The sequence below is a fragment of the Amphichorda felina genome (genome assembly GCF_050947745.1).
Source record: "Amphichorda felina strain 45539 chromosome Unknown scaffold_1, whole genome shotgun sequence".
Taxonomy (NCBI): domain Eukaryota; kingdom Fungi; phylum Ascomycota; class Sordariomycetes; order Hypocreales; family Bionectriaceae; genus Amphichorda; species Amphichorda felina.
Window position 1 is genome coordinate 1,635,696 of NW_028145049.1, and position 12,685 is coordinate 1,648,380.

The window sequence follows — 12,685 nt, forward strand, 5'->3', positions numbered from 1 at the left end:
CAATCATGCCATTGGCAAGACGGATAATACGGCACAGCCAGCAACGAATGGCGTGTGGATGGTGTATAATGTCGCGTGGGCGGCGCACCGCCCGACCGCAGATCCGGTGCATGTCTCGTATCATCGTGTCTATGCCGGGCATTATCAGATCAGATTGATAAAAAATGGTTCGTGAGACGATTGATTCGCTGCAGCCGCCGATTTTTGCCGGTCCTGGGCCGGCGCCCCCATGGGCCATGAGGCCTTTTGCTCCTCTTCCTGGCCCGTGTACTACCTACCATGTGGCTCATGTCTGGTTGACCCCAGGAAGAAGGGTTTTCGCCCTCGCCCTCACAATCCACGGCCTTTGGGGGGATCTGCCCGTGGGGAAAAGGCAATACCAATACATCGTGGTGCATGTTAATATTATCCCTGTCGCCTTGACCGAGGCGACTCCCAGAGTCCCAGCCTCCAGGCACGCGCGCCAATATCAATCTCAATCATCAACACTTGCCCAGCGTCGCCCGCCTGGGCCATCTCACAGCATTGCGCTCTCCCAACATGGCCCAGCTGCAGAAGGCCCTCTCCCGGCTTCTGCTCTGCCTCGCCTGTCTGGCCTCATCGACTGCTGCTGCCACCGTCTCCCACGACTTCAACATCACCTGGGTCACCGCAAACCCGGACGGCGCCCTCGACCGTCCCACCATTGGCATCAACGGCAAATGGCCCATTCCTCGCATAGACGCCAACGTTGGCGATAGAATCATCATCAACGTCAACAACCACCTGGGCAACCAGTCAACGTCCCTGCATTTCCATGGCCTGTTTATGAACGGCACTACCCACATGGACGGGCCGTCCCACGTGTCTCAGTGCCCCATCCTGCCAGGGTCCTCATTCACTTACAACTTTACCGTGAGCCAGACATACAGTCTCAATGCTATGCTTGCCTACTATGATTATGTGTCCCACTGACCGGCATTGCCATGGCACCTACTAGATCGACCAGCCCGGCACTTACTGGTACCACTCTCACACCATGAGCCAGTACCCAGACGGCCTCAGAGGGGCCCTGGTCATCCACGACCCCGACTTCCCCTACAAGGATGACTACGACGAGGAGCTCGTCATGACCGTCTCCGACTGGTACCACGACCAGATGCAGAACCTCATCCCCCGGTTCATGTCCAAGGGAAACCCCACCGGCGCCGAGCCCGTCCCCCAGGCCGCCCTCATGAATGAGACCCAGGACCTGTCCGTGCCTGTGCAGCCCGGCAAGACCTATCTCCTGCGCTTCATCAACATAGGCGCCTTTGCCGGCCAGTACATCTGGTTCGAGGGCCACAGCATGTCCGTCGTCGAGGTGGACGGCGTATACACCAAGCCCCTGGAGACGGACATGATATACCTCTCCGTCGCCCAGCGCTGCAGCGTGCTCCTCACCACCAGGAACGACACGGATGCCAACTTTCCCATTGTCGGGAGCATGGATACGGTCAGCAGCCATCATTTCCCTTATAGACTGTGATAGGGACCCCGTGCCTGGGTCCTCCTCCGAGGGAATGCTGACAATTTGGCTGTTTCACGCAGACTCTTTTCGACGTCCTGCCCCCGGACCTGAACTACAACGTCACCGGATGGCTGGTATACGACGACACAAAGCCCCTTCCCAAGCCCAAGATGATTGACAGCTTCGACCCCGTCGACGACATGGACCTCGTCCCCTACGACGAGCAAGAGCGCCTGCCCGAGCCCGACCGCATCGTCCAGCTCGACGTCGCCATGGACAACCTCGGCGACGGCGCAAACTACGCCTTCTTCAACAACATCACCTACACGCACCCCAAGGTCCCCACGCTCATGACCGCCCTCAGCGCCGGGGACGAGGCCACCGACCCGCGCGTCTACGGCGAGTACACCCACCCCGTCGTGCTGGAGAGGGGGGAGGTCGTGCAGATCGTGCTGAACAACCTGGACCCGGGGAGGCACCCCTTCCACCTGCACGGGCACCACTTCCAGGCCCTCTACCGCGCCCCCGAGGAGGGCGGCACGTTTGCCGAGTCCGGTGTCGCCGAGCGTGATTTCCCCTTGGTCCCCATGCGGCGGGATACCCTTGTTGTCTGGCCGAACGGCAACCTTGTGCTTCGCTTCCGAGCAGATAACCCCGGTAAGATTTCCGTCGATTTTTTATTTGTTCATTTTGAGTAAAAGTACCAAGCACCCGAGGAAGACAAGTATTGACTCATTGCCTTGTCCCCAGGAGTCTGGCTGTTCCACTGCCACATCGAGTGGCACGTTGTATCCGGCCTGATGGCAACTTTCATCGAGGCGCCGCTCGACCTGCAAAAGACCATTGAGCTTCCCAAGGACCATCTAGAGGTCTGCTCCCAGGGCTCCATCCCCACGACCGGCAACGCGGCTGCGAATGCCCAAGACTTTCTGGACCTGTCCGGCCAGAACAAGGCCCCTCCTCCCCTGCCTGCAGGGTACGTTCTCCTTCCCTCCCCTTCCGCCTGTGTGACTTTTACCGTCTGACTTTTTCTTCTTCTTCCTTTTTCCAAGTTTTACCGCTCGCGGAATTGTAGCTCTCGTCTTCAGCTGCATCTGTGGTATTCTCGGTGTCGCCGTCGTGGGTTGGTATGGCATGAATCCTGGCGAGAATGCCGACAAGCCGAGCAGCGGGATTATGAGTAACGACGACGAGGACGAAAATCTAAACACTGGTTCCAATAGTAGTAATTAGGGTGATGGTTTCAAGAGGCGTGAGAATAATAGAAATTTGTACATGATTTAAACCATTTATTCATACGATAGCAGCAGCCTATGGCAAGGTTCTGCATCGGGAAAAACAAAGGTTGGGGTATCTCGTTTCCAAGACGACGTACGTCGGCCTTTTCATACCTACTCAGCATTAATCATCTCCATGATAAGTAAGAGAGGGTGCTGCATTAGACGGAACATATGAGGTGAACAATAAGATTTATTATATAAACCCCTGGCCGAAAGCGGGTTCTGCTTCCTTGTTCCTCGACCCCGAAAGTCACTAACCACTGTCTGTAGTCCTTGTTTGTTTCTCGATCATCGACTCTTTTGCGCTTGGTTCATCTAGTCGTCGTCCAGCAAAGCACGGAAGATGTTGGGTCCTTGTGACTGGATATGTAGATGGTCATCTACTAGGTCAATCTGGTGATCGCGTGGAATCTGCTCCCAGATGTACATGCTCCTATTCGCAGTGGCCAGCAGAAACTTGACAGGTGCCGATGCGGGCCTCGCCCATTGCCCATGTACGCAACGCCAGAAACACTCGACAGTATCGGCCAGCTCATCAGCCCACCCGTCCAGACTGGTCTCAAAGTGAGAAACATTGTCGACGACGCACCATATCGGAAAGTCACGGGGAAGCTGTCTCACAACTCCCTCAAACAGATCACACAAGTGTGGTGTCGGTAAGTCCCGCGAATACTCTGGACGCCGGAGGCCATGCAAGCTCAGAGGCGCTTCGTCAGGCCATTGTTGAAGCAACTGATCCAGCAGACTGCGCATCATGCCCTGTGGCCCCGTTAAGCCACTGCTATCAACATTGTGTTGCCCACTGAAATACTCCAGGATGATTCGAGGGGACTGGGGCAGCGACATGGAGCTTCTCCCATGCTCCTGGTCGGGCCCGGTGAAGGTCTCGATAAGGCCTGCACAAAAGACTGATACAGCCGATGTAGTGCCCATTGTCTTGCTGCCACAATGGCCGTTGACGAGGAGCATGTCCGAGTGCAGCGTGGCGATCCATTGCCGAAATCTTTGGTGGCTGAAAAGCTGGTTGGCACGCGCAAGTGCTCTGGAGCTGAAATCATGGTATTTCCTGAGGACAGACGCTCGGTCGTGGGAAGGCGCTTCTCTTTCATTCGGGTCGCACAGACCTTCGATAAACCCCCATCTCACACTTGCAGGCGGACTGGCCCACGTCAGTTCCACAGTTGTGGTGGCTATAGAGTGGTGAGCTTGGGGGAGAGGTACTCTGGCATAGCAGACAAAATACCTTGTAACATAGCCGTAATCCGCTCATTCTCTTGGAACAAGATATATAGTGAGTTCTTCATGGTCTGATCAATCTCCCTCCGTATGTCTCGGCTGAGCTGGCTAACACCATCCTCGATCAGATTCGGGATCTCGGACCGCAGCTTCTGCATATCGTCGTGAATTTCTGTTTGGGCCAGCATAATCTCCTGCTGCATGGTCTGGAGCTGATCGTGTGTTGCTTGATGCTCGAGCATGGAGAGCTGGGATAGCTCAAAGGTACCTGCTACGCCCTGTGAGATCAGTTCTTGCTGACATTCCTGTAGGCGTCCTTCGGCCACTATCAGGGGTTTCAAAATGCGGTCGACATCACTCTTTGAATCTCCATATATAGACCTGGGGTACTTTTTCCAGCCTATTTTTCAGTTCAGCATTTGTCAGGCAACTGTTCTCCTTGGGTCATAGGCAGGCACGGTTAGGCAACAATACTTACGGGATTGGTCTTCTCTCAGTAATATCTTGATTAACAATGGGAGACATTTGATAAGCTCATAGTAGAATGTTTCAATAGCGCTGCGCAAGATTTTGTTGGATGGGTGTGCTCTTTGTAGAAATTCTGCATGTAGGATCCGTCGCGGTATCGACTCAAAGGTGTCGAATATGGTTTGACAGGTTTGCGTTCGTCGTTGAACAGCCTTTCAATAGGTAGCCACATGTCAGCGGTTGAATGATGAGAGCCATGATACAGCACGTGGCTATACTCACGTTGAGGACAATTTGGAGCCCCCCCTTTATGAGACCTATTCCATTGTCTTGGGGGATAGCTTCTGCCAGAGGCTTCAGATTTCGATGCATGCCCGAACCGTGACGAAAACATCTCCGGATGGCGTTCTTGGTGGCTTTGTCCTCGTAAGCGGACTTTGCATGATTCAGCTCCTCGAGAACATTTGACCATGAAAACTCATGTACGTCGACAGTGACCAAGAAGGTCCCCTCGACTGGGTCCTCTTCCAGGTACTTCTGTATTGCATCTCTCAGCATTCTTTACAAACAAAATTAGCGGGTGACCCTCTCTGTAGTGGTTTTTGGCGCTCACGCTCGGTCTGCCTCCTCGATCATGGGTACCACGCCGAGATCGTGAACTGGTGGTGCTAGCTGAGTTGTTGTTGCCATATTGGAAAACCGACTTGATTTCCACCAAGACTCATATACGGAAACCTCGTGCTTGAGGCTCATCTGCTGTCGCAAAGAGTACGGTAGGTTGCGCTCGTTGGCGCTGAACATGACCCCAGATTGGCCTCATCACCCCGGGTCCCCGAGTCGAGGATGGTCAGTCCCGAGGAGCAGAGGCGGGACGCGGAGCTTGTATCGCAACTTAACTGGGGAAGGATTCGACCACCTGAGGGCGATGGTCATTTCATCAATCTACAGAGACGTGAGATGCGATCAAGATGCAGCGCTGAAGATGGTCTGGGTCGTTGGATAGCCGAGTCGGCTGACTGAGGAGTGAAGACTCAGCGGTTAGGTAGCCATATTTCGGTGCCTCCTTCTCCAAATGTAGGACGGGTTCAATTGGTGGCGACCATTTTAGGATGGATGCAGAGTTGGCCAGTTAGAAGCCCTGATAGCCAGCTATGCAGATAGTAGGCGTTTAAAACAGCAACAGCCTAGTTGCAACCTGCCTCTTACAAATCCATTTTCGTCTTGGACTTTCTCTGGCCAGCCACTACCTACTTAAATACGTATTTTGTCAAAGATGAGGCGTCCAAAACAGGAGTGCAGCCTCTTTACCTCCCATCTTGCATAACTATCCATTTTCTGGGCTCACTGACCATCTCCCTGGACTTTCTCGGGGAGTCAGGGCTTGCCACCTAGGCTCTCAGGCGCTTTGCATCAAGGGGCGCAGCGCCTATTCGTAGGTACAGATGGATTCATGCAGGCAACAGGACTCATCCAGTGGCCATGACAGCGGCAGAGGTGCCAGCCCCATACAACTCTCTGGGGTTCGCATGCTGCGCCTACGGCTGAAATGGATCAACTGCTGCATTGCGTAGTAAGCTGACCTGCTCCTTCGTGAATGGCCCACCGGCCTCAATAATAAGAGGCTGCAACGAGCCCGGATTGTGCCACTTCATCCCCGCAATCTCAACCTTTCAAGTTGCAACTGCCAGCCATCTAATTACAATGCGCTAGATAATTAGAACAGCCCTCTCGCCAACTTTCAACGTCCAACTCTTTCTCCTAACATTCCTTGATTAAGTAGTACATCACCTACAAGTGAAGGTTCATTAAATCCACTAAATCACACCTTACGCACTACTTCTAGGGGCGGCGTCACAATGTCGCCGGATACAGGGCAAGGTTCCCTTGAAGCGCAACCAGACGCCGAGACCATGGCACCACCTACACCAAACACAGCAGGAGTTTCCGTGACCAATCGGCCTGGGCAAGAACAAGCACGAGATGATGCCGAGGATTCCACGTCCAGAGCTCCGTCTCCGACCTCACGAGAGACGTCTGCTGCTGGTGAGGCATGTCAACATCGAGTGAAGATCCGAGGTATTGACTCTTTTGCCCTACAGGCCACGTGCCAGACGCGCCATGGAATCAGCGGATCATGAAAGATGGGCTTGTCAAGGGAGTTGCCTTCGACTGGTTCCAAGACCTGACCCGTCGCATGGTCACTGTCGAGGACAAGGTCAAGCAGAATGAGAACCGTGACGCGGCTGCAAAGAATCTTGTCAACGGTTCCCAGACCATGAGAAGGCTACCCGAAGTGCGCAACTGCGACTGGGAGAATTTCAAGAATCGCTACGCCCCGGATGAAGGTATCCCAGCGATCGAGACGCTCCTGGCAGGCCACGACCTGGACCGTGAAATGGAAGAGGAACAGCTCAACCGCCTAGAGCCTAAGAAACGCCGAGACTTTATCGTTGCTGACAATAAGAAGGCTGCGAAACGGACACAGGCTGGCAGGAAGACGGATATGGAACGAATTGAGCGAGTTCGCATTAATTCTCCCGCTGTGCTCTCGCTTCTGGCAAAGGTGACGGGTCAGATGAGCTGGGAAGGGAATAGGCCGCATACCTTTCTGAGACCTTTCAAGGTCTTTATACACTTCCACGACTATATGGAGAGCGAACTCGAGAAGCTTGCGAGTAGCTTCCCAGACACTGGGGCCCCTTCAGAAGTGGACCAGAAAGAAGCAGGGTCAGAAGAAAACTCCCAAAACGGGGCACCCCAGATTGAGAACAATGAGCCAAGCACGGCCAAACAGGCTTATCTGGAGATTAAGTGCTACGTGGAGTTCGTGAGGAACAAGCTCCTGCCCATCTATCACAAATTCGATCAATCAACAGACAGCACACGCACTAAAGTCCGCTTCGCAGAACTGTGGTCATTATTCCGCCACAACGATTTGATCCTCGAAAGCAGGGACAGCAAGGTTGACCAAACAAATTCGAGCACAGCCCACGGGCGCGTTATAGCGTCTCAGCCATCAGGCCGCAGGCTATGGAGGGTATACCTAGTGCTGAATGAGGATACAAGCTGGGTTGTGGACAGCCTCGATGTCGTTGGCGGGACCCTACGTCGCAACCGCGAGGATGATGGCATTGCGGAAGACTTCAAAGTTAGGGCATACCGCATTGATTACGACGGCAACGACTATGCCGCCGTGCAAAGTGAGTTTAGCATCTCCCCGTTCGACGGCGAGAAGGATATTACCAAGTTGAACGTCTATCCAATCCGATTCCAGAGAGACTCGGACAACATCATCAATGGTCTTCGAGACAGAGGGAAGAGGTTCCAGCAGCTCATGGAGTATCAGCACCGCGCGATTGAACACGAGGGCTGGACTCTTCTACACGACCCTAACGGATATCGTTTGGCGGGCCCCGATCCCACGAAAAAAATTGTTTCTGAGTACATTGCTAGCGATGTCATCATTGACTTTGAGGAGGCGTATCAGCGACATCCCATGTGGAAGCCGTTCACATCGCAGTACACTAGCGATCCTTGGTCTCCATCTGTGAAGCCCGATCTCTTCCCCCTCATCCAGTGGTCGAGCACTGGGCGGTCGCACGAATTATCAAGGATCACCGAGGTTGTGGTGGAGGACGACGACGTCGACGAACTCGAATGGTACAAATTTGCCAAGACGGACAACTTCATCGTTGATCCTGAAGCCAAGTTGGAAGCCGGGGGGGTTCCTAGAAAATACGAAGGCGAGGACGCAGGGCAAGAGTTTACAGACGAAGATCTCGCGTTGTTGCCAGGTCGACTGTTCGTATATTCTTTGCGAGATCGCAAATTTGTCAATGCGGATATCCGCTCTCTCAAATTACCGGCGGACATCGCGGACCCCTTCAGCGAATTGAGAATTCCAGATGAAGACAAGACGCTGATCCGTTCCATGGTACAAGATCACTTCCAGAAGAAGCAGATACAAAGGCAGCTCCAGATCCAAGGGACCGAGTCTTATGAGCAAGATTTCATCCCTGGAAAAGGAAAAGGTTTGGTCATTCTTCTGCATGGTGCCCCAGGAGTCGGTAAGACTGCTACTGCGGAAGCTGTGGCATACGCACACAAGAAGCCCCTTTTCCCAATCACGTGTGGCGATTTGGGTATCGATCCACATACCGTCGAGCGAACTCTCTCGGATATCTTCCGCCTAGCTAATCTTTGGGACTGCGTACTGCTCCTGGACGAGGCTGAGATTTTCCTATCTCGAAGAGAGAAGATGGACGACAGTCTCCGGCGAAATGCCCTGGTGTCGAGTAAGTCATCTGAGTGCAGCCAAAGACCAAGCATCCCCAACTAACACTACAACAGTCTTTCTCAGGACTCTGGAATACTATCCAGGAGTTTTGTTCCTGACCACGAATCGTGTCGGCGTTCTAGATGAAGCTCTCAACTCGAGAGTACACATTAGTCTGTTCTTCAAGCACCTCGATCTATCTCAGACTCGGGCCCTGTTCGAGATGAACATTCGTCGCTGCAGACTGATCGCAAACCAACGAGCATCAGTTACAGGAGAGCCCGCCTTGATTATCAAAGAAAAGGAGATCTGTGACTTCGCCATGGAGAAATACGAGGATCATATTCGAAATAATCCAAACAATTCCTCAGTGCCGTGGTGGAATGGTCGTCAAATCCGCAACGCCTTCCAAATTGCGACATCGCTTGCATATCAAAGGACTACCGCTGAGCCAGAAGGGTCCCAAAAGTACCTCGGTAAGACGCATTTTGAGCAGATCCTCCAAGCCATCAACGACTACGCCAACTATAGGCTTGGTGTGCATCGTAAGAATGAGGAAGAGATTGCCCATGAGCGAGCAGAGAGGATAGGAATACCGACTCGGGGACCATCGAGTCGCCATCCCCCTCGGCGGTATGAGGGCCAACAGGAGATGCCGAGGTCTCGATCGCCATATAGATTCCCTCAGCAGCCGTTCCCCCCAGTTGGACATTCCAGCCCCATGATGGCGCCTGAAAGGCCGCAGGAGGCTGACTACTATAGCCAGCACCCGGATGCTGTGGCCTATGGCCCTAGTACTCCCGCTCGGCCTCGTCAAGAGTCATCTTTTGGGTCAGGATATCCGCCATCGCAAGGTGGAAGCATGCCAGGGCACCTCCTTTCGCCTGACTCACCTGACCCCCGGATGTATGGAAATACGCAGTATTATCGCCCGCAGGAGCAGGAGCCTGGTCGCCCTTCATCAGGAGGGGCACGGCATGTATACTAAGGAGGAACAAGCATCTAGTGTCAATCTATGTCTTGGACAAGAGGGCGTTTAATTGTGACCTGGCTATATCAATCTGGACTCAACAGATATCTCTGCATAATACCTCTGCGCGTTCGTCGTCATCATCCGTCTAATTACCTACCGTACGTCGCAAAAATGCGACGCCAGTACGTATACAGCGGCCAGTACGAAGTACCGGATGTTACGAGGTATGACACCTTAGTACTACAATTAATGATCATATGATCTACTAGTACTGTACCTATGTAGGTTGTTATACGACCACTACTACCGTATTGATCCTCGTTTTTTTTGTCATCGCACTAGGAGCAGTCGTCTTACTACTTTGCTAGAAGTGGGCGTTACTTGCCTGTAGCTCTACCATAGGTATGCTGATTCGACCCCGACTTCATTACATGATCCGTGCTTTCAAAATAAAGATGCGCCAAAGGCCATAATATTAGTTGACATGATAGCCTATAGGGTATAAAATATGGGGCATTGCGATTACGAGTATAAAAACCCAAGGACTAATACGGTAGTACCTGGGGTGCGTCGGTGCCGAATCGGCGCACATCGACCTACATTAAGCAGGTACCTAGGCAATGAATGATTAGTAGAATCATTGATCGTCCCCATCGTCACCATCGTCAGACTTTCTCAAGCCAGTCGTGGCTTAGTTCTGGCTGTGTTGACATAGAAATTATATCGTTATCCTAGGATAAATACTGTGAGTACCTCCACAGGTAGAGAATGACCCTACCGTCTTGTGTCAGCCCACTAGAGCCATGACAACCACTACACCGGCCGAGTCGAATCCACGACAGGATTTGAATGAGAACGATGCCGAAAAGAGACAGTGCCCTGGCCAGAATAAACCTCCCGAGGCCAACACAGATGGCGTCGGCCCAGATGGCGACAGCCCAGATGGCGACAGCCCAGATGGCGGCGCAGGAGATCACCCCGTGCACTCCGTCTTCCCGCCAAAGATGAAGGTCTTCATCATATGCATGACCGTCTTCAGCGCCATCTTCTCGCCGCTGTCCGCCTTCATATACCTCCCAGCCATCACCCCCATCGCCGAGGCCTACCACCGCTCCATCGCCGACATCAACCTGACCGTCACCATGTACCAGGTCATGCAGGCCGTTGCGCCCCTGTTCTTTGGCGACCTGAGCGACCAGATCGGCCGCCGCCCCGTCTACATGCTCACATTTGCCATCTACCTCGGTGCTAACATCGGACTCGCTCTACAGAACAGCTACCCCGCGCTCATGGTGCTACGCTCCATACAAAGCACGGGCAGCAGCGCGACCGTAGCTATAGGTAGCGCCGTCATCGGGGACCTGGTAACGAGCGCCGAGAGGGGCGGGTACGTATCGGCCGTCCAGGCGAGCGTCATGTTTGCGCCGGCCGTGGCCCCGGTCCTAGGTGGGGTCCTGGCCCAGTATCTGGGATGGCGGTCCCTGTTTTGGTTTCTCGTCATCTCGTCGGGTGTCTATCTGGCCATCTATCTGCCGTTTGTGCCAGAGGTATGTGGAATTTCGCGTTTGGGATGAGTATGGGGAAACAAATACTGACCGACTTGTTGGATTCTAGACGGCAAGGAACGTAGTTGGAAATGGATCAATCCCTCCCCCGAAAGCGAATTGGTCACTGCCATCATCATGGCAATGGCGCCACGTGAAGGATAGGGATGCAGATGCCGAAGCCGCCACGCAGACCCCGCATCCGACCCAGGAGAACAAGAAGCCGTTCAAGATCCCCATCCCCAATATCTGGGCAGCGGTGCGGATCATCTTCGAGAAGGACGTGGGGCCTCTCTTGTTCTTCATATCCCTTTTGGTCATGGTCAACTACGCCATGCTCGTGACCCTCCAGGACGTTATCCGCCACCAGTACAGCTTCAACGACCTCCAGGTCGGCCTGTGCTATATGCCCTACGCGGTGGGGTCCGTCATCGGTTCCATCCTTTCCGGGAGGCTGCTGAATTGGAACTACGCGCGGGTCGCCCGAAGCATCGGCGTGACGCCTGACAAGAAGAAGGGCGAGGACCTGCGCAAGTTCCCCATCGAGAGGGCCAGGCTAGATCTCATGTGGCCGTCGACGTTCGTGGCCATCGCCACGACTATAATATGGGGATGGGTCGTTACGGCGAAGACGAACCTGGCGGTGCCCCTGATTGTGTTGTTTATTTCCGGCATGGGCGTGGCGGGACCCATGTCCATCCTGACGACGCTCCTAGTCGACCTGTATCCCATGAGCCCCGGGAGAGTGGCTTCGTCGTTCAACCTAACGAGAGCAACATTCAGTGCTACCGGGACGGCTGTTGTGCAGTACATCATCGACGCCTGGGGGTACGGATTCACCTACATGTTCCTTGGGCTCCTCGTTTTGGCCGCGACTCCGGCTATTCTGGTTGTCAGGAAATGGGGCCCGAAATGGAGGGAAGAGAGATACCAGCGATTTCAGAGACCATGATGCTACAGCAGTAGATCAGACAACTAGAGAGTATGGATCTAGAACTAGCTTCACCAGGGAGAGGCGTCAAGGAGAGGTGTCAAGACAAGGTGGCAGTAGTAGGCCCAACTAGTACAGTGCATCAAGAACAGCGTCTTCCCCGTCCGTAGCTAGACTCGAGTCGAGCGACCGGATTAATGAAGTCATCAAGTTGTCCGGTTCCCATCTGACGGACGAGGAAGTCAAATATCTAGACGAAGCTGCGATCTCGAGATGGTCATTTTCATGTACATATGATGTATGGATAAGCCTGGGTGGCTGTTATTGTAGGAGAGAAGAATTTGGGAAAGTGACGCAGATGCTGAGATGGCTGCCAGAATTCTAGTCTAAAGTCAGCTCGAGTGTACTTGCATATATACCCCATGCCAACGTCTACTTCTCACACTTAATATGAAAAACTAAAGCGTAAATTCAAACCAAACAAGACA

At 53.4% G+C, this 12,685-nt stretch overlaps 4 protein-coding genes across 4 annotated transcripts; 3 read left to right on the plus strand and 1 right to left on the minus strand.

Moving 5' to 3' along the window:
* Positions 1 to 540: 540 nt before the first annotated feature.
* Positions 541 to 2,722, plus strand: ACO1O0_000528 (multicopper oxidase; the record flags this gene model as incomplete). Its single annotated transcript, XM_083190027.1, has 5 exons — positions 541 to 894; positions 980 to 1,474; positions 1,570 to 2,146; positions 2,240 to 2,465; positions 2,578 to 2,722. The coding sequence occupies 5 exons, from the start codon at positions 541 to 543 to the stop codon at positions 2,720 to 2,722; spliced, it is 1,797 nt and encodes a 598-aa protein (XP_083053886.1).
* Positions 2,723 to 3,084: 362 nt separating this feature from the next.
* ACO1O0_000529 (uncharacterized protein) lies at positions 3,085 to 4,247 on the minus strand (the record flags this gene model as incomplete). The annotated part of the gene is made up of 2 exons (XM_083190028.1): positions 3,085 to 3,665; positions 4,013 to 4,247. 2 exons carry the CDS (start codon positions 4,245 to 4,247, stop codon positions 3,085 to 3,087), a joined length of 816 nt encoding a protein of 271 aa, XP_083053887.1.
* Positions 4,248 to 6,383: 2,136 nt separating this feature from the next.
* ACO1O0_000530 (uncharacterized protein) lies at positions 6,384 to 9,388 on the plus strand (the record flags this gene model as incomplete). The annotated part of the gene is made up of 4 exons (XM_083190029.1): positions 6,384 to 6,516; positions 6,573 to 8,768; positions 8,824 to 9,285; positions 9,333 to 9,388. The coding sequence occupies 4 exons, from the start codon at positions 6,384 to 6,386 to the stop codon at positions 9,386 to 9,388; spliced, it is 2,847 nt and encodes a 948-aa protein (XP_083053888.1).
* Positions 9,389 to 10,525: 1,137 nt separating this feature from the next.
* Positions 10,526 to 12,218, plus strand: ACO1O0_000531 (uncharacterized protein; the record flags this gene model as incomplete). Its single annotated transcript, XM_083190030.1, has 2 exons — positions 10,526 to 11,269; positions 11,337 to 12,218. 2 exons carry the CDS (start codon positions 10,526 to 10,528, stop codon positions 12,216 to 12,218), a joined length of 1,626 nt encoding a protein of 541 aa, XP_083053889.1.
* Between the last annotated feature and the right edge of the window lie 467 nt (positions 12,219 to 12,685).